This window comes from Microcebus murinus, chromosome 19, assembly GCF_040939455.1.
Source record: "Microcebus murinus isolate Inina chromosome 19, M.murinus_Inina_mat1.0, whole genome shotgun sequence".
In the NCBI taxonomy this organism is placed as follows: domain Eukaryota; kingdom Metazoa; phylum Chordata; class Mammalia; order Primates; family Cheirogaleidae; genus Microcebus; species Microcebus murinus.
The window spans coordinates 51,181,790-51,202,970 of record NC_134122.1 but is presented as its reverse complement, the minus strand read 5'-3'; the positions used below and the strand labels follow the sequence as shown (position 1 = coordinate 51,202,970).

General features: G+C 41.3%; 1 protein-coding gene across 1 annotated transcript in view; it reads right to left on the bottom strand.

Annotated features, from left to right (window-relative positions):
• The window catches only part of KIF26B (kinesin family member 26B), a 446,437-nt gene that overhangs the window by 205,159 nt on the left and 220,097 nt on the right, over positions 1-21,181 (bottom strand). The window contains exon 4 of the mRNA XM_012751241.2: positions 2,804-2,970. Coding sequence (XP_012606695.2) covers positions 2,804-2,970 — 167 coding nt within the window. The remainder of the gene's footprint in view (positions 1-2,803; positions 2,971-21,181) is intronic.

The following is a 21,181-nucleotide window of genomic DNA, read 5'->3' as shown; positions in this document are numbered from 1 at the left end:
AAAGCTATAAACACAAAATATTCCAATCCCAAGTGATGTCTGCGGGCAGAACAGAAAGTCCACGTGCTCTAACTCCACAGAGCCGGCCACACCCATTCTGCCAAAACTCGAAATTGTCTTTGAAAGGCTCATGTAATCACTGGCAATTTTCACCATTTTTCAAACACTTGCTCTGAATGTAGAATGAAAATCTTTCAGCGGCTCATTTTCTCCATAAATAAAAAAAAAAAAAAAAACACAATCTTTAATGGTTATGTGGGAAAGAAAAATCAATGTGAAGATATAAAGTCATCCAATAGTTTCATTTTATTTTCCAGGGTTCAATTCTATGCATAATCCAAAACTGGCTCGCTGCTTTTCAAATAAAAATGAAGATTCCCCTGCCTCTACCTACAAAGCTAAGGTCTCACCCAAGAGTTTTTATTGGTTTCGTGCACTTCATATGTTTTAAGGTGAAGTACGTAATTAAGTAAATCTTTGTCCAAAGTGAACAGTCAACAAATGAGAAAATCTAATCACACCCTACTTCACCACTTCCTATTAATGTGAAAATCATGTAAAGGAGAGTCCTCCTTGTTTTATGTTCAAAACCAGCGCAAAATAGTTAACTAACTTGAGGATCTACTTGCCAATCTCTTTTTGGGTCCATTGTTATTTATTTTTTCCAGAAAAAGTGTTTTTCCAAATAATAGGGTATTGAAATTCTTAAGCAAGGACAGCTACTAAGATGCTGATTATTCAAAGATATAAAGAAATTTTGGCAAGAGAGGCATAAAAGGACAGGACAGGTGCTTTGGGCTCCATCATTCTCTTCAGCAGTTCTTCTCAAACTGTGCTAAAGGACCACTTATTCTCTTATTTCTAATTACACACAAAATACAAGCCCCAATTTTTTATCCTTAGATTCAACAGATAGAAAGTTACTCTGTCAACAGATATTCCTAAATGGTTCTTGTCAATTTCTATACTCATCCCAGACCAGTAACTGTAGGTGGACCAGCATCGGTACACAGACCACACCTGGAGCGACACTGTCCAAAGGCATCATTGCTTATTCAGAATTGGAATTCTTTTTACAGACGCTGAATTTGAGATGCAACAAGGTCCTACCCAGACTTCTACCCACAGTTCTGAAAAGCAAACATTTAAAATGAAAGGCTAATTCCACAATATATACTATTTCAAAATACATTGTATACCATAAATATATATAATTTTTGTTAGTCAATCAAAAAATGTTTAAAAAGGAGAAAAGTGGACATCTGTAACATTCAACAAGTTGGGTTTTTTGTTCTTGTTCTATTCATCTTCTCAAACAATTGCATGGCCCACTAGTTTCAAATGTGTTTTATAAGCAATGATTATCGTGAAAAAATCCTATAATCAAATGGTCCACCCAAATAGTATGAACATGACCTCCCAGGGTTCCTGGGATCCCTGCTCAATGGCCCGGGACAACACAGAGGTTCCACGTATAGACAGAGTTAACACAACGGCCCCGTTGTTGGGTGGCCAGTGTATACATATTTCCTGCTACTTCCCACACATTCAAGTTGGCCGCAGTGTTCAAAAGACAATAAACATGGCACCAAAGTACAATCAGACCCTCAAAGCCAATCTTTCAATAAGCCCCATGTGCTTCCTTTATGGTATCTTAATCCAGGATATTAGCTCTCTGTTCCTGCTCTCCTAAACAGAGCCCCTTCCTCATATTTGTGTTTTGTATCTTACTATTCAGAAGGATAACAAGAAAAGCCATACAATATTCCTTTCTGGCAACATACTATCTAACTCCATATGGAATTAACATTTGTACAGTACTTTATAATTTTCAATCATCTTATTTCAATCTTCACAGAATCCTGCAGAGTAGGTGTTATCCTAATTTTATAGATGTGGAAACTGAGGCAGAGCTGGAACTTGAACCCAATGAGGCTTCTAATTTCATGTCTGGTGCTACTGTACTTACTCTACATTCTATTTCCTCAGGAGCTTGCAAATTTTAGGTAGAGAAAGTTTCCTAAGGTTAAGTTCCAAGTATCAAATAAAAAATGAGTCATAGAGAAAAAAGTAGAGGAATCTGGCTTCTATTTCTGGCTTTGCTATTAACTAACTCATAGCTGAACTTTCTTAGTCCTCAGTTTCCTCATTCATAAAATAAGGAGAAGGAATTAGACAATCGCTGCAGTTCTTCCTGCTCAGCTGTTCCTTGTCTCCTGCTCTGTCTCTGCCATGTTGCTAAAATTAGGCAGAAAACATTGTTGAAATACCTTTTCTGTTCCTTGTGTTTTTTTTCAAAGTTTCCAAGATTAGCTGAATAGTATTTGATAACTATCCAGCTAGTCTGTGAAGAAGGAAAACAATTACCATCTATCTAATAGTTTTTAAGCAGTTCATTTTTTATAAAGAGAAGATAAATCTAGAAACGCCAGCCACAGCACTACACCTACTAAAGTCCTCGTCCCAAGGAGGACCATCTTTAGAGCCACGTAAATTCAGAGCAGTGTTTCTCAACCCCGGGGACATTTGACAGTGTCTGGAGACATTTTTGGTAGTCACAACTGGAGGAGGCATCCAGTGGGTAGAGACCAAGGATGCTACTACACATCCTGCAACACGCAGCGGTCCCCACAACAAAGTGATCTGGTCCCAAATAGGGCCAACATGGAGAAACTCCGTCTTAAAGGGTGAAGTCAAAGAATGGCCCAAAACTCTTTGTAGTGTTTTAGCTGGACTGGTCCATGCGAGAGGCTAAGCAGACGGGCTCATCTGAAAGAAACACGGATCTGAAGACCTCTCTTACCGTGCGAAGAAGGAGGCGGCCACCGAGGTGCCCGTGGAAGTCTCGCTGGCGGCGCAGGAGCCTTGGGAGGCTGGGACGCTGCTGGCGGAAGGCTTGTCTGCATTGTAGCGGTTCAGTGCTGCTTCTGTCAGCCCCTCCCGGCCACTCTCTGTCATCAGCTGAGAGATCTGACAAGGAAAGTGGATACTGAGCTCATTACCTGCGGCCCACTGCATTGCCCGACCACTGACGCATCCCTCTCTTTGGGTGACCGGGCCAAAAGTATGGGGAAGGAGGAGGAAGGCAAGAGAGAACAGGTTTACTTTCCACCTGCATGCAGTTACATGGGGGTGCTTAGGGCTTCTAGAAGGCTATTTTTCAGCATTTTAGCTGGGGTATCTCTTCGTTTTCGTTAAAAATAATGGAATAAAATTACCCCCTGACATTGTAAGTTTCAATTATGTCTCAATCTCCCCTCCATTTGGAGGGGAAAGAATGAACCATTATCGACACACTTTTTGCAGCCCAAGACCAGAACAGTAACATCAACTAATGCTGGTTTCTTAACCAGAATGGCTCCAGATGCTCTCAAATGGAGGATTGGGGCAAAGGTGTGGTTTTATGAAGGGAGAAGCAAGCCTGCTAATGAAGAACATAAGGAATTAAACAAAATACTATAGTGCTTGGTAGTGGTGCTTTGCCACCAGAAGTCAGCAACACAGGCAACTTAGAGAAGTGAATAAAAATAGAGCCATCATGAATTACCAATGGTTTTTCTGAAGTGTCCAGATCATTTCAATAGACTTCATTTTCCCACTGGTTCATTAAGATAAATGGCTTCTGTTTTATTTGAAATGATTGCCTTTATAGTGGAAGTTCTAGTGGATGGGGCTGGGTCCATTTTGCCTAAATCTGCATAATAAGCTATGATGAACTATAGTTCTGGGAAAAATGAGAATTCTGTGTGGAAAGACTTTTGGAAAGTGCTAATCCCATGACAAATGTAATAATTAGGCAGGCAAAGTCTAAGTGTGCTTTTGGAAAACCTGTTACTTAAAACTTCAGTCTATGTGTAAAAGGGGAAAATTTTATGTTAAAAAAAAGAAGAAACTTTAGTTCAAAAAATGTTACCAGCCCATTCAAACCCTTAATTGCTAAGTGGAAAGTGTTTCTAATCACCTAGAAAATACAAGGGCAATGAAGCAAAGATCCGGAACAGTTTCCACTTTGTAACTGAGCAGGCCAGTAAGCTAGTGAGAGAATCCCATTTGTTAACCTTTGAACATAAAAACATTTGTACTTTTCATTATTAGCAGAATAGCCATTACTCTGAGTCCCATTGACTTGAAATTTTGCTCTGCTTAAATTCATGCTCTCACTCGGAAAGGCTTGGCATTATTCAGCTGAAATTCTGCCAACACACACTTTCTTATTCTCATTCATTCAATGCATTGTAAGGAAACTTGACCCAAGTAAGAGAAATGGGGGAGAAGGCAGCAAAGGCAGCTGCTGGCCTGAAGGACAGTCCCTGCTGACTCTGCAGAGAGCCCACGCCCCTCTCTCTGGGCTCCCTCTCCTGCCCGTGGGGTGTGGGGTGTGGGCTCCCCTCTATTGGCTGCTTCTGTCCCAGAGGAATGAGGCAGGATGAGGGGACAACTGAAAAAAACCTGGGAGCTGAGGATGTGACCATGTGCACTGCTGTCCCCACTAAACAGTAATTATGAAGTTCCACGTGGTACATAATGTCATCCTGGACAATGTCCAAACACAAAATATAACCCAAAATTCACGGTATCATTTTTTTCATCAAAAAGCTACAATCTAACACACACATCTGACTGTGACACACAATGACATTTGAAAAAAGCCAGTGAGCCAGTAAACAAACACGGCATGCAGTTTGTTACACCTTATACACTTTGATGGGTTCACTAAGGTGGCTCTCATCTGATCTCCTGCTTGTGTTGTTTCCTTCTCATTACTGCATTCCTAATCCAACGCTTGGAGGGAGGAGAAGGGAACTCTTCTGCCTCCACATGTACAGATTGTCCTCCCAAACCCAGAGACCAGCCGCTGGGACGTGTGTGGTGAATGGCAAGAAGCCTAACACAGAATTATTCAATAACCAATTGTTTTTAGAAATTAGAATCATGAAATGTTATAGAGCGAGAAGGGATTTCCAAGATCATCACCTTCAGAATTCCTTTCTATAGACAAGACACCTAAATAAAGACCAGAGAAGCGATTTGCACAAGCCAATTTGCAGACAGGATCAGGTCCCGATTCTTAGCCCCTCCTCCCTTCCTCTAACTGCTCCTCACCCTCTTTTTTGTTTTATTTTATTTTTTCCATTTTGGCATATTATGGGGGCACAAATGTTTAGGTTGCATATATTACCTTTGCCCCACCTGACTCAGAGCTTCGAGCGTGTCCATCCCCCAGATGGTGCGCACTGCACTCATTAGGTGTGAATATACCCATCCCCTCCCCCCCAACCTGCCCCAAAAATCAAATAGTAAAACATACACGTGGGTATCCACCACCATCAACAAATGTTAACATTTTACCTTAGAAGATATTTTCTAAAAGAAACCAAACATTATATAAATTCAGAATTGCCCGTGTCCCTAGGCACGTTGCCCTTCCTGCCTCCCTTTCCAGACAAAGTCAGTATCATGATTTCTGTTCTTAAAGGGGCGCTTTCCATCCTCCCTCATAAGAGCCTGGCAGGTCACTTTGCCATTTGTTTCTTTTGAGCATTTTCTAGAGTTTGTTCTGCTTATTCCACAATGGGGAGAGGGCAACCCTCCCCAATGCCTATTCCTAAAGACTCTCACCACCTAAAAGTTCATGTCTCGTTTGTATTTACACTCAGTATCCTCTTTAGGGATTACTGACTTTCAGAAAGAATATACAACACTTTGGCTGCTGCGACTGTTAATTTTCTCCCCCTTACTTTTGCACTCCCAGGCTCTAGCCTCCCTCAAGGTCCTTGAACACACTTCCTGCTCCCCCTGCCACAGGGCCTTTGCACATGTCTTTTCCGTCCATCTGGAATGCTGTTACTTTTCCTTCAGATCCAAGCTCAAATGTCATTTCCTCAAAGAAGCCTTCTTCCAGCTATGGTTCCTCTGCTGGATGCCTTTACAGAACTGCAATCTTTTTCTTCAGTGTCTTTACTTTCATTCATATTATACATCTAATAGTAGGTCATTTTCTCCCACTACACAAATGCCCCAGGTCAGTAGGTCTAGGGCTGCTTTGCCCACCACTGAACCCCAAGGTCAGTACAATGCCGGGTACACAAAGATTCTAAAAATGTTTGGGGAATAAATTTGAGCTATTCTTGCTTTCTAATGCTCCTACTTATCTAATTAAATTTTCTTTTCTTAATTAAGTAAAAAGACATTTCTTTTTGAAGTTTTATTGCTTTTCTATTTTGTTTGATTATTAAGTTACAAAATTATTTCCCCCCCATCCTCATCACTGCCAAACTGTATTATTTTGGCTTCACTATGTGACAGTTTAAGGATCAAGGAGATGCCTCTTTTTCAGTCCACTGAACAAAGAGGCAGCTCACTTGTATGAACAATGAGGCACTCTTTTGCATAAACCACCATGTACTGGGTGCTTAGTATGTGCCAGGCACTGTGGAAGGCACATGTGCAAACATTTCTTAGAGTCTCCTGTATCTTTAATATTTACTTTTTTTTTCTTGCCATTTGTGTACAACCCCTTGGCAGTCAATATCTTAAAGAAGAGTTCAAAAGATATCTGTCCAACAGCAACTTCTGTTATCTCTTTTTAGCTGTATCTTTATAATTCTGAAAAACAGAAGAGCTAGCTTTGCTCTCAGTAGAAGCAGCTATAGCTGCTTTAACAATTACAGCAGCTTTAGATGATTCTGAGCTACGGTGCCGCCTTGTCAGATAAACTATCATTTTTCATATATACCCTGGCGTGTAGGCCTTTAAAGTGCTGGGTCTTAATGGATAACTTTTTACCAAGGTACTGTTTTGCTTGTTACCAAGATTTTACTCTCCCTCAACCCAGCAAACTATCCCTAGGACAATATCTCAGGTTACAGCTGAACTGTCCCACTACTCAAAGAAATAAATAATTGCCTACTAGATGAGATTTAGCTCTGGAAGAACTTCTCCAATCCAAATTCTTTCTGTGGTTCTCTGAAACTGTGACAGTTTGTCCCTGAATTGCTTTTATGTTGAGCAAAGACGGTTAACAATCCATATCTATGACAATTACGTCATCATTAACAGAATACAGGATGACCTTATGTGGTCTACCCCCTTTATTGCTGATCGGTATCTCATGAGATTTGAAAAAAAGCTAGACAGAAAAACCCAAGTCAGCCAAAGACATGTGTTCTCTCCCTTCTATAAAATAATGAGGTGTGCATGTGTGTACGTGTGTAGAAATGCTAGCTGTGACTTGGTAATGGGGAGGCTTCCAATATGTGATTTTATCTAAATCTTTAAGTCAAAGGGGGCTTCAATGGGTACTAGAGGAAGGAAGGGGTCCATGCCCACCTGTTCAATGTCCATGTGGTGAGCGGCATAGTGCCAGGCATGGGTGTGGAGGCCTGAGGAGGAAGAAGTGCTAGAGCTGGGTCACTTCCCATGAGTTCCTGAAGGAAGGAGACCCTGGGCCCGCCAGCTTCATCCTGTCAGACCAACACGCACGAGCGCTCACATACCTCAGGCCCTCTCTGAATTCCCTCAATTCCGCAGCCTCACTACGCAGAGTGGTTCTCAGGAGTGGCATTCCATTGTTTTCCTTAAGAGATCCGAAGAGTTTGTATTCCATGATACTGGACACACCATGTACTCGATAGCACTTCTACTCTTGGCTTCTGAATTTTATCCCTGGGCAATGGCCTTTCCTACCAGTCAGTAGGCCCTGCCATACTTCAAAAGCAATGGTAAGAGGGGCCTGCTTTTTGCTACTAGCTATCAGATAATAAAGACTCTGTTCTGTATGTAAAACCTGCCCTGAAAACCAGGCTACTGTAACTCCACTGGGCAAGGGGATGAGTTCCGAAGAACCCCTGCCCTTTCTCCAGCACCCAAGCCAAGGGGGGTGACCACGAGATGGAACTAAGAGCAGACTTCAGCAGATCCCACAGAGCCCCACTGCAGTCCTGAGACGGTCACCTACAAAAACCAGATTCCAAGGCAATTCAGCCACTTCACCAAAGAGAGAACCTAGAGTCAGAGAGACTGAGCTATTTTGCCAAGGGGCAAACAGCTAGTAAAAGGAAGAGCCCAGATTGGGACTCCAAGCTGCTTGAGGTGGTTTTCATCCTGCATTCTACCCCTCAGTTCAATTTCCCTCCCTTGAACTCTCCCCTGCAAGACCACTTCCTAACTCAGGCTGCTCTCGGGCCTGCTCCCTGCAATCCACTGGTAGAGAACATCCCCAAGACAGCAGGAGTTCTCTGGAAACTGTAACTTCACTGCATAATTCTGCACCAAGAGCCTTATTTTTAAAGGACCATAGTTTACCTCTAAGCTTTTTAGACTGTTATTAATTTATTTCTTCTCTCATGGTGCAGTGAGATACATGATTCTTCCTGATTAAACTCGGGTTCAAAAACCTCAAAACATTCATCTAACACATTTGAAAAACCTGAAATCCTAGTGGAAAAGACTCATTATCTTGGTTATGTGTCATTGTCATAGTCTAAATGCAGCAGCTGAAAACACACTGAGCAGTCCTAATCACAAACTTTAGGCGGACTAGATTTTCACCACAAGATTTGGTCTGATTTAATTCTCATTAAAACCTGCATTTAGCTCCATCTTGGCTACATGAATCCATTGCACCACTTAACAGGTTCTGTTACTTTCCAAAACCACATCGTATCCCTTGAGCGGTGGCAGGGGTGATATACAGGGTGGCAGTGAAAGGGACCAGGCTATAGGTAGAGGGTGTGCATGTGTGTTTGCCTAGGTGCTGACATATGAGTACACGCGTGTCCATGTGGGGTCCTCGATGCACATGAGACTCCCATGCACCATTACACGTGCAGTGGGAGCTGCTTTCCCAGACCACACAGAAATGAAGCTTCTCTCTATATTTTAACTGTGGGGAGATTCATGTCTTTCAACCACATTTGCATTTCTTTACAGATACCTCAGTCTGAGGAGTTTTGTACTTGTCCTCAAAGAAACGGTGAGTCTAAATTTGGTTATGATATTGACCACAGAATCAAGACAAAACATGTTTGGCTCTTACAATGGTTGCTTCCACATGGCAAACTGCAATCTGCAAGCCACTGACCTTTAACCTCCCCACTAAAGAAAGGACTCAGAGCCACCAGAGTGTGTCAGCATGGGGGTTCATCATAAATGGCACGATTGACCCAGAAAGCCACCTCCCTCTGACTCCATCAAGACAGCAGGGAATGTCAAACAGTATCTATTTCCTGTGTAGAGACATCTATGGGCAGCAATTGGTTCCTACTCAGTCTTTAATTAAGTGCATTTAATGACATTATGCCCCCCCACAAATCCCAGAAAATAACACTTAATAACATTTTCTCGTATACAATTAATATCTCACTGTCTTGGGAGATCTTTTATTGCTATCTGTTAGTTACATTGTTACTTAATGTCTTTTATGGTTTGTAAACAGTGGGTGCTTAATAAATATTTTCAATCTACATTAGAACAAATCAACTCACAATTATCTTGAAAAAGATCAGTCACAGTTAATTTTTAACCCTTGGTATGGTCTTAGGATGCTTCTATGCAGTCAGCTGTTGTGCTCTTAGGGAATTGGGATACCAGAATACACACACACACACACACACACACACACATATATTCTGTAAAATATAAATTATGAAAGGAAATCTGAAAAGTAAAAGCTCAAACAATGCATCCCAAACTGAAGATAAACAATGCGTAGCTGCTTGTGCAGATGTGCCACTGCAGTCACATGGCCACTAGAAAAGCTCACAGTAGACAGAGGCCCCTCCCCCCAGCAAGCACAATGCAGTGATGTGGGCCCACGTAAACCTTAGCTAGTTTTTGCTCCTAGCAGAGAGAAAGAGAGAAAATGTATGTCCTTTTCTACATATGAGTCTTTGCCTTGATGGCAGGAATATGTCTCAGTCCCTACATCGAGTCACTTCTGGAGCTGACCATAAGCATATCTGGCAGAGGGGGCCCCAAGAACAGGCTCCCCTTAAGGAGTGGCTGCCACTTTGCCACCCCACCAGACTCCTCCTTCTGCGCCTAGGACAAGCAGCTATGAAGGACTCGGGCTCTGACGACCGTGGTGCATGGTACCATCCCCCGGAGACCGAAGTGGTTCACTTTGTGAGTTATGTTTATTCCATTCTCGCAGGCAGAGAAACAAAAGAAATGACGCCCTTCGGAAGGATGCACTGGGATGCTCCCTAACCCGGGACGACTTTCTCTTGGTTGTGTCTGTGTCTGTCAGCGTCTCCTCAGGACCTGGCTGCTTTGCCCTCTCTAAGTTATTCCACTCACCTCTCTCCTTCCACCATTCCTGACCCCGAGGTGTTGGGCAAACTTGTTGATCCCATTTAGACTTTAATCTCACCCTGCTTGTCCTTTCTCTGACTGGACAACAGAGTTACCCAGAACTGCAGGGTCAGGCGGTCCGCAGCAGTCTTGGGGACCTTTCCGAAGCAGGACTTGTGATGGGGGCAAAAACTGACATCAGCAAGACAAGTATTTGTTTAGAAGTCTCAGCAGACACTGCAGCAACTTAACTATTGCTCGATTCTTCTTGCTTGAATAAAATGTACTGAAAATTAGAGCAATGAAATGAATTTTCTCCTATCAAAACAATTTTTATTTTAAAAAACACAAAAGGACAAACATTGTATGATTCCACTTATCTGATATACCTGGAAGAGTCAAATTCATAGAGACAGAAAGCAGAATGGTGGTTGCCAGGAATTGATGGGGGAGAGGAGAGATGGGGGGTTATTATTTAATGAGGATAGAGTTTCAGTTTGGGTGATGGAAAAGTCCTCAAAACAGATGGTAGTGATACTTGCACGACAATGTGAATGTACTTAATGCCCTAAGCTGTACGCTTAAAAATGGTTAGGATGCTAAGTTTTAGGTTATGTATCTTTTACCACAATTAAAAGAGAAAGAAAAAAAATCCTATAATACAGAAGAATTCCTTTTACCTTGTCACAGGTGGCCATGCACCTGCTTTGCCATTTTAGAGAGGGTGGCCCTAAGGACTATCAATGCTGAAGACTGAGTCAGAGAAGAGGGACAAGAACCTGAGGTTTCTCTCCTCCACAGACCCAGGTGCTCCCTGCACATGTCACGGCCCCACCTGGCCTGCTCCCCAGGGCTGCAGGAGGAGAGAACAGGGAGGGAAAGAAATGAAGAGAGGAGACGAGCAAACTTGGCTCTCTGATTAAACGTCATTTGATTTCTTTACATTCGCATAAATAAAATACCATCCTTCCTTATCTCCCCTCATGCCTGCGGAGTCACACCTGAGTAGTTAGTTGGTTAACATTCTTTTCATGATGCAGTCTTCCACGACTAGCTTGATTCGGACCCTTTCTTAGGCTTGCAGTTTATGTTTAGGTATTTAAATATGACATTTTTTTCCCCACCACTCTTGGCGTGCTATCGGCGGAGCACGGGCAGTAACCCCAGGCCTGGCCCCGTCCTCACAGCTGGCGTGGACACAAATCACCTCTGAGACCGGCCTTGAGTCGACAGATAAACTCCTCCTCCGCTGTCCACCCCCCGGCCAGCACCAACAGGCCAAGATGGGATTCTTATGTCGCAGGGCTGGACGTGTGATTACCCGTATTATTTAGCTTGCTTTGGCTATAAATTTTATTAGCGGCCATAAAATTATCCATCCACAGCATTTGACTCAGTGACCTCTTGCAAAAAGAATCCCACAACTGGCGACGCGCAGGGCCTAGGAGAGCTGCCTTTTCTTCACCTTGGATTTATAGCCTTGCCTTCATCCAGCCTGTGTCTGCGAGATGAGACTCCGCAAATAGAGGAGGCTGCTCAGGTTTCATGATACCTGTTATCAGGGCTTCAATCTGGCCCCTCAGCACCTGATAACTGTTTTCTTTTATTCTTTGTGTTGCTGGAAGGTAAAGGGGCAGGGCAGCTGCCTGCTTTAGGAAAGACCCGGACCCAGCAGGAATCACAAGGCCATTTGCATTTCTATTTTGGACACTTCCTTTAGATTTCTTAGTTTCAACATGTGCAGCTTAAGGCAGAGAGCAAATCGCCCTTTAAGAATCTCTTTATAAGAGATGATAAAGTCTTACCATCATGTTTGTAGTATTTCTACATACGCATTTCTACATGTGTATTTCTACATACGCACCATGTAGGTATGGCTGAATCACAATCCTCAATTATGTTTTATGGGGTGGTTTCAGGAACACATTCAGGCAGACATGAGGGTACAAGGAATCCAGCTGACATGATGAGATCAGCTTCAGCCTGGGAAAACTTTGAGGAAGTGAAATCAGGAGTCCTCATAGATCAACATCAAAATCATTAGATTTTTGAGCATTGATCATGAGCCAGGTCCCATTCTAAGAGTTTTATACATATTGCCATATTTAATCCTGGCAACAACCCTATAAAGTAGGTAAAACTGTTATCAAATAAGAGCATAAACTGTGTCTGCCACATGGAAAAACCCTGAAGCTGCTAATCCACTGGGCTTGGTCTCTTTCTACCCTTGAGTATATATTGAGCGGACCCCACCACCACTAGAGAGTGTACAGCTCCTCCACTGTACACCCCTGTGGCCACCCCCTCCAGAAAATGTGCTAACAGCAAAGATTTGATAAGGGAAAGAGAACAGGATCACCTGAATAATTTCTCGACATGCACAATAGGCTCTTTCTACCCAGTGTCTTATGATTTTTATGATCAAACGAAAATAAAATCAAATGGTCTGAATCGTGATGTAATTGATTTCACTTTCAATTTGCAGCTCCGCAAACTCAGACTGAGCAGAATGGTCGAGATTAAATCTCAACCCTAATCAACTCAACCCTGATGTCAGGGACAGGCCAGAGGCTACTCCTAGGTCAGCTCCTGTGTTTCTTCATGTACTGAATCAGCCAGGGGCTGCCCTTGTACTGGGGGAGGGTTGGCATTGTTTCCCACCCCCAAAGTATCAACCAAGAGCCAGTACCCCAGGAAGCATACCCTGACCATTGTCCCCACACTGAATAAGGGTCACCTTCCTCTCCATATGTTCCCCAAACCTATCCTAATGCTATTAGAGCATCTCTTTTGTTTTGTAACTGCCTGTCACCAGCCTCTCCCCCAACCAGAGGATCAGCCCTGTATGAGCAGGGACCTTGTCTGTTCTCCTCAGTATTACCAGCATAGGACAGTCAGTGTCTGAGCATGGAACATATCTAATACATTAATTAACAAATACATGCAAATGAAAATGAACTTAATTTAGTTGGCTTGGGGTTGCTGGAGTTTTGTTTGTTTTTAAGGGATAAGAGATTATTTTCACTTGATTTTCAAAATTATGAATAGGGCACAGTAATCTTTATTCAATAAAAATAAGGTATTTCATTTAGCATATACTTAATTCAGTATAGTGGTAATATGACAAATTTCTGGGGTGGGAGAAAGAAAAGGCAAACAAGGAACAAAGAAACAGAGGAACAAAAGGAAAAAGAGAAATAGGAGAAAGGGGAAAAAAGAAAAACAAAAGATGAAAAAAGAGAAGACACCAGTAATTGTTCCTCTCAATCAGTTTGAATGTGAGTGTATGATAGCTAGAGCTATAGAGGTGGAATTCTCTGGAATGTGAAGCAAGTGACCATGGGAACATGGTTTCCAGGAGAGGAGGAATCAAGCCCAAAGGCTGAAGTCCCACCACCCTGCCCCAGTTCTTCCCCGCACTAGATGAGACTTTCAGCTAGACTTGGGCTCCCGAGGTACTAGAAGATAAAGTGCACAAACAGACTAATTTAAAGATTCATTTCACAAAATTGAGCCATCCTCTTCCTCTTTTCCATTTAAAAACAGTCCTAACCTTTGAAGGAAAGAGCTTGGAATTTTTGACTGTCTGCATACTTGCTTTATGTAACTTTCGCAGAATGGCATTGTTTATTAGTTATGCTGCCAAGGGTAAACACAATGAGATTAAGAGACTGAACATTAGATTAGCTGGAACTGATGCAGCATTTAATTCTAATACAGATCATGGCCTTTTCCATCTATGTTTAATCTGCCATGTTTTTCTTGTGTGTAGAGGTCATCATCATGCATCTTGAAGGAGCAGTCCTTTCCCAGGGTCTGTGTCACTGTTCTTCACCTATGTCTTGGCTAATGCTTGGAAAACTTTCCAGGAAATCATCAGTGCATTATAGCCTGGAATTTAAAATGTACATTCCTTAAAGGCATTCTACTTCCTCATATTTTTCTTTCACTCTCATGAGAAAAAGTCATGAGAGACTTGTAGATAATAGTGGCTGTAAGTGGCCCACGAAGTCTGCAGAATGGCCAGTGAGCTGAATGCAAAAGTGACCTTGCATTCTGGGCAAAATAAGGAAACAATGTTGGGAACCTAACCAACGATGACATGTATGCATGTAGCACAAATACACACACACACACACACACACACACTTTCAGGTATGTGTAGAAAGGAGAGCCCATACAAGGCACAGGAGTGAGCAAGGTCTGCAGCGGCCAGAGCCCTGACACCAGAAGCCATGACAGCATAGGTCTGCAAGGCTCACTTCAGGCAGGGAAAGTATTTTTCCTTGTTTGGGATCCTTCAAGGAGCCTGCCAGCTTGCATGATTTACCCTGCTCTGCTCTGGTCAACCCCATATTACAGCCACGAAAAAGGGGCACCCAAATTGGTGACATGCTGGACAAAATGGAATGACCAGTGTAATCCCAGGGCCTAGCAAAGGGTATGGCAGGTATTGGGCCCTCACTAAATGTTGCATTGAATGATAAGAACCAATTCTAGGCCTGGCTTGGTTGAAACAATATAACAGGCTTTGGGCAAGTCATTTCCCCTCTCTTAGCCCCAATTTTCCCAGCAAAAGGAAACTCATGAGACTGTGTCTGGGATGAAATGAGATAATGTAGCTGAATGTGCCCTGTAGTTCCTAAAGTCATAATCAAATATAAAGCAGGAATGTTTAGAAATATTCTTTTACATCTTTAAAATATGTCCCCAATTTAACATTTTAGTAGGATTTGTGCAAAAACATGCAAACACATTGATGACAACAAAAACATTCCCCACCATTGATCCAAACATCAATGGTGAAAAAAGAATTGATTTTTAGAGTCAGCTAATTGTTCCAGATTAATGCAAAGGCTTACGTGGTTCTAGTTGTTACTTAATCTCAAATTTCAAATCTTCTGTTTACCAACTGCAGAAATGCCAAATCCTACACAATCCAGAAAGCAATTTTTAAAAAATGGAGCCAGAAAAGTCCTTAGATATATTCTGGGACAACTTTTATATATCAGCATGAAGATGCTGAGGCCTGAATTGATGAGGTGAGTTATCCAAAATCACACATCTAGTTTGTGCCACTGTCAGTTAATTGCAGCACTTAATCACGCATATCAAAAAACCAACAATAGGACAGCAGAACTTAAAATGACTGAAAATCCCAAAAATACAGAGAGGAAGAAAAAGAGTCATTCTCTACAGGTGAGCAAAAAGCCAGGGGCTTATCAATCCAAGAATGGATTAATAAAATGTGGTATATGTATATCATGGAGTACTATTCAGCTCTAAGAAACAACGGTGATATAGCACATCTTATATTTTCCTGGTTAGAGCTGGAACCCATACTACTAACTGAAGTATCCCAAGAATGGAAAAACAAGCACCACATATACTCACCAGCAAACTGGTATTAACTGAGCAGCACCTAAGTGGACACATAGGTACTACAGCAATAGGGTATTGGGCAGGTGGGGAGGGGGGAGGGAGGCGGGTATATACATACATAATGAGTGAGATGTGCACCATCTGAGGGATGGTCATGCTGGAGACTCAGAATTGTCGGGGGAGGGGGGCAAAGGGCATTTATTGAAACCTTAAAATCTGTACCCCCATAATATGCCGAAATAATAAAAAAAAAGCCAGGGGCTTAACTCCACCCAAATGACCAGCTGTGGGACCTTAATAAAGTCAATTAACCTCTCTGCATCTTAGCTTCCAAAATCAGAGATCTGCCATAAAGAATATTAACTAAAAACACTCTCAAGCATCCTTCTCCTCAAATAAAAATGGCTTAAGAATAAAAACCAATGCCCTAAAGCCTCTAATTGTAAACCTGCACACGAGCAGGCAAACATTTGTGGTCTGACCTAAAATAATCTTGTAAAGATGTTTGAAATTGTTCTTCTATCTATTCCCTTCTGAGTTTAGCATCCTTTACTTTATAAAGCTGGTAATCTCAAGTCTCATACCATTCCTACATGTCCAGAATTTAGAGGACAGCTTGTCAAGGTTGCTTACTAGGAAACTCTGTTTCATTAATCCTAATTAGGATTGATCCTAATCTCATCACCAGACCCATGACAGACTTGGCACCTCATGGTTTTCTAAACTGGTTCACCCAGTAGATTTGCATTATTAATAAAATATACTTATTTACATGTGTGTGTGTTCGTTTTATATTTCACTAGTAAAATTATCATTAAGGATGTTTTAAGCAGTTTAAATAACATTTGAGTATTCCTAAATCCTTCCTTAACCCCAAATTCTTAAATTGAGGGATATTTAAAAATCATGGACTTCATGAGTTATAAAAATAAATTCCAAAATTAATTTTTTGCAGCTGTCAGATTTCTTTAAGTCTATACAATTTTCTTAGCACCCTTCTCTGCTTTTCGCATCATTAGCAGGAGACAAAGATCTTTTGCGCAAGGTGACACCAGAGAATTGTATAATCTCGATATGTGTGTGTTCACAAAATAAATGTTCTGCTCTCTTTTTTTTTCTGTTGTGGCTGTAACATTCCATCCAGTGCCCTAATTTCTTCACTTGGTGGTTCTGCTCAAATTTCTCCTCTGTTCATTTAAGATGTTGGTTTTGAAATGATTCTATTGTGCATGCTATGGCTTTTCCCAAAGCTCAGCTATACTTTCCACTTGTTAGAACTGTATAATACAGGTCAGGTCTAGCCAAGTCAATACCAACTAGCTTATTGTGAGCGTATCTAACTAGATTCCCCAAGCTCTCAAGCCAGAGTCAGCAAGATTGGCATTCCCCAGCACCTGAGGGATCCCAGCCAGTGTGCTTTATTCTCTAACAGAGTTGGACCCAGGAGTTTATCTCTTCCATATCTGTCCTTTTGTTACAAGCCTTGAGTCCCTGGAGTCTGCTGTTTAAAATAGAGCCAATCTTTTGGGATTCTTATCTTTCATACACACTTGAAAAGCTATTCATCTAACCCTGAGTTAAAAGACTCTACACTGCATTAAAAAATCAGTCTTGTTACAATTCCCCAAAATTGAATTCTTCTCTTAACAACCTTTTGAGAGAAAGCAACAACATCTCAGCTCAGTCTGTCATCTTTTCTCACTGTCCCCTTCAACTCCCAGGACAAAAACCATGATTCTACTCTTAACACAAAGTAACTTTAAAATCTGCAGTGTTTCCATGTATGTAGGCCAATCATACAAACCAACCCAGCCACTCAGATCCACAGTCCGGAATCAACCAGGCTATCTCCAAAAGAAGCTGGTGGCCAAAAACTACAATTTTCAATCCCAACTGAGAAAGCATAGTGTGTGCAATAACCCCTTGTTGGCATGGGCAGCAACATATCTGGAGGGTTATGTGCCATGAGGGCAGGAAATAAATCTTGCCTTTAGAGTAACTTTTACTACCCTGAATAGCCATCTTGGAGTAAGTACTGAATATTACGCTATTGAAGTTCTACAGGGCTCACAACCAGCAGAATCATAAAATGTTGGCAAGAGTGAGACAACATGTACACATTTTGTAGTTAGCTTATGATTTAGGAGAATTGTTTTTTTTTTTCCAGAGCCTGAGATGAGGCCAAAGTAAAGAAATACAGATATGTGCACAAGTCTGCACGTGCATGTACACACATGCTCCTGCAACTGCTCTTCCAACAGGGAAATAGTGCAAGCAGTATCTTTGAAAAAGAATGAAAACTACTCCTCTGGGGGAAAGAATGCTAAGAAATAGTTTATGAAATATACAAAGACACATTTGAGAATCCAGTAGACATCCCCCCTGAGGAAATACGTAGAATAAAGAACCTCAAATTACATTAGTCCTAAAAGGAATGCATCCAAAAAGTGGGGGTGGAGGTTAAGGAGGCTCCTTCCTTCTCCAGACCTTTAAGGACAACACAAGGATGACTCCAGTGCAGACCTACCTAACGCAGGAGATGTACCAGATACCTGGAGGAAAAAACTTCTCAACCAGAAGTTTTTTGATGTGTCAATACTTCTAAAGTCTAGAATCTAAACCATTACAGCCCTCTGATCATTAAGCTGTAATTTCATTCATGTGCCAGACTGACCTTGGCCTAGACCACGTACCATGCTTGCTCCTTTTCTCAGTTGATTTTTGTCCAAAACAGCCTTCAGTGTTCCTTATCTGCCACAATCATGTGTCTTTCATTTTTCAAACTCAACTGAAAATATTCCTTGTTATTGTTCCCCTATGTACATTTGTATGTGTCAACTCCTGCCTCCTGAATTTTGGTTCAGGAGTGACGCTCAAGCTAGATTACAGACTATCGGTTTTTAACTAGTCATTGGGAAGGAAAAGGCAGTATTTATGAAAGATGCTTTATCTTCAACTTCTAGCAAAACTTCCCTCCCCTCCAGATCACTGCGGGGATCCTTTGCCACATTCAAGGGGCGGACATAAAAAGGCAGTAGTGGGAATGAGAGGCGTGGGCTCTCTCTGCAGCAAGCCTGCCAAACCCCACAGACAGAAGGGACTCAGATGAAGGCACCCTGTGTAAAGGAACTTTGTTCTATTTGTGCTTTGTTTAAATCCCAGAGTGGGAGATGACCCACAATAAGCCACTTGAACCTTTTTTCCTCTGTAACTCTGCAGCTGAAATACAGTATGTGGGAGTTCTTTCAATAGTAGCTGTGCGGGCCTTTTCAGAAACTAAATTGGAATATGCCACAGTTCCCAACTGGGAGGAGAGCTGATGGTGCTAGCCCAGCCTCACCCTGCTGCGCTCCTGGAGGGCCTTCTGGGGAAGCCCCAACCTCCCAGCCCACAGGCCAGGAGCCCCAGCCCTGCAAGACCCGGCCGCCGCCCCCCCTTCCTGTGGACTGCTACTGCTTGCACTGTTGCTTATCTATTGGAAGCTGGAGTAATAAGAACAAACTCAGCTAAACTAAATTGGTCCTTTGTTTGCCATTATCATAAAAATTTTATGTAGGAACTAATAAAAACATGCTTTACGTGCACAGTTACATGGGTTTACACAGGCAATAATATCCAGCAAGTTATATCCATAAATTCAGTTATAGACACTCAGGAATAAATATTTTATCTTTCCCGATGTTTTCGTTTATTGGAAGGAAGGTGTAAACACAGAAGTGTATAGCTGATCTGCAGCTTCTAAGAGCCCGTAAGTCGCCCTGGATGCCCCTCATCTGTGAGACCAGAAAGGTCCTTTCAGAAGTTTCTGGATAATTTTCACAGTTCTTTAGTCCCTGCAGAACTATATCTTAATCAGACCTCCAATCCACATAAATGGAAAGCTTTTTACAAAGCTTTCAAAAATAAGTCACTTTGGAGATGAGTTCGGATTTTCTTAGAATTTTTTACAGCAAACAAGAAGATTCCATTCTCTTCCCAACTGGGACCTTGGGCAGATTTACAATAGATTTAATTAAAGAAGTTTAATGAAATCCAAACCTAACAACAACAAAATAGAACCATTGGATATTCAGCTTTTCCTCCAGTAACTCACTCCAAAATACACTGTATGAGTTAATTTTTTTGTTCTATATTTTCATTCCTTCTAGAGCTGAGCTGTCTAATAGAAATATAACGGTAGCCACGAATGTGAGCCACATGTGTAGTTTTGGATTTTCTAGTAGACATTAAAAAAAATAAAGAGGTGAAATTAATTCAATGAATATCTTATTAACCCAACATATCAAAAATATTATTTTAACATGTAATCAATGTTAAAATAACTTCTTACAGAGATATTTTACATTCCTTTCCATGTACTAAGTCTCTGAACCCTAATATGTATTAATATGTTACACTTACGCCATAATTCAATGAAAATAGCCACATCTCAAATGCTTGTTAGCCATGTAGGGTTGATGGCTACTGTGTTAGATAACAAAGGTCTAGAAAATCTCTGACTAGCCAAGGAAAAGATTAAAAAAAAGTTCACTATTTATGCGATTCTTGTATACCTTCTGGGCATACCTCCCCCAGGTTATAATTATGAATTTAGAAGACTAGAAACTCAGAAAATATTAAAATTATATGTCACTTTAAAAGTCCGAATTTTCGGTCTATAAGCCTTAGTAACATAGGCAAAGGTAAAGTAAACCAGGTGAAAAGGAGAAACGGGGCAGACTCAAAGGAAGCCAGCTATTAAAGGAACATTAGAAAGTGTCACCAATCTGACCTTCTACCAGCCTTTAAAGCCCCTGCAGCTGCTTAAATACCACACCGAAGTCTCGTCTATATAAAATTGCACCCTCGGAAAATGAGAAGCCACTGTTTTTTCCATTTAACTTTTTTTTTTTTTAAAGAATCTATGTTCAAGGCAAAAGGGCTGATTCAAAAGCATTAAATAAAGTTATAGTCTTATAACATAATGCTACCATGAGAACCCACCTCAGTAATTTTTCCTGAGTAATTGATAAAGGTGACTCAGGAAAAGGGTGAGCTAGTAGGACTGGTAGGTGAGCTACCTGGTATTTAATGCCAATAAATCTGGTTTGCTGGAAAAGCAAATGGCTTCTACTTTTATTTACTGAGTTAAAAACATATAATATTTTTATGGCATGCATTTTTCTTCTCACCCCATATCTTTGGGATCTTTGGGATCATGCTCTTAACAATAGTGGTTTTGCTGAGCACAGTACTGTTTAGGAATATAACCTGCATAATTGATGAAGGATTATCATACTGCTTTTATATTTGGAAAAAAATCATTAAAAAGAAAAAAAATGTAAATATTCTGATTGAAAAAAAAGCTATATACCAGATTTCTATAACCTTTTTACAAGTGGCATCTTCTATCAGTCTTCCGCCCTCCCTCTGTTTCTTAGAGTAGATACTAAAGACAATATTTATGAAGGGCATTTTGAAAATGACGGATTGTAGGAAGAAAGAAAGGACCTGAACATTGGTGTTG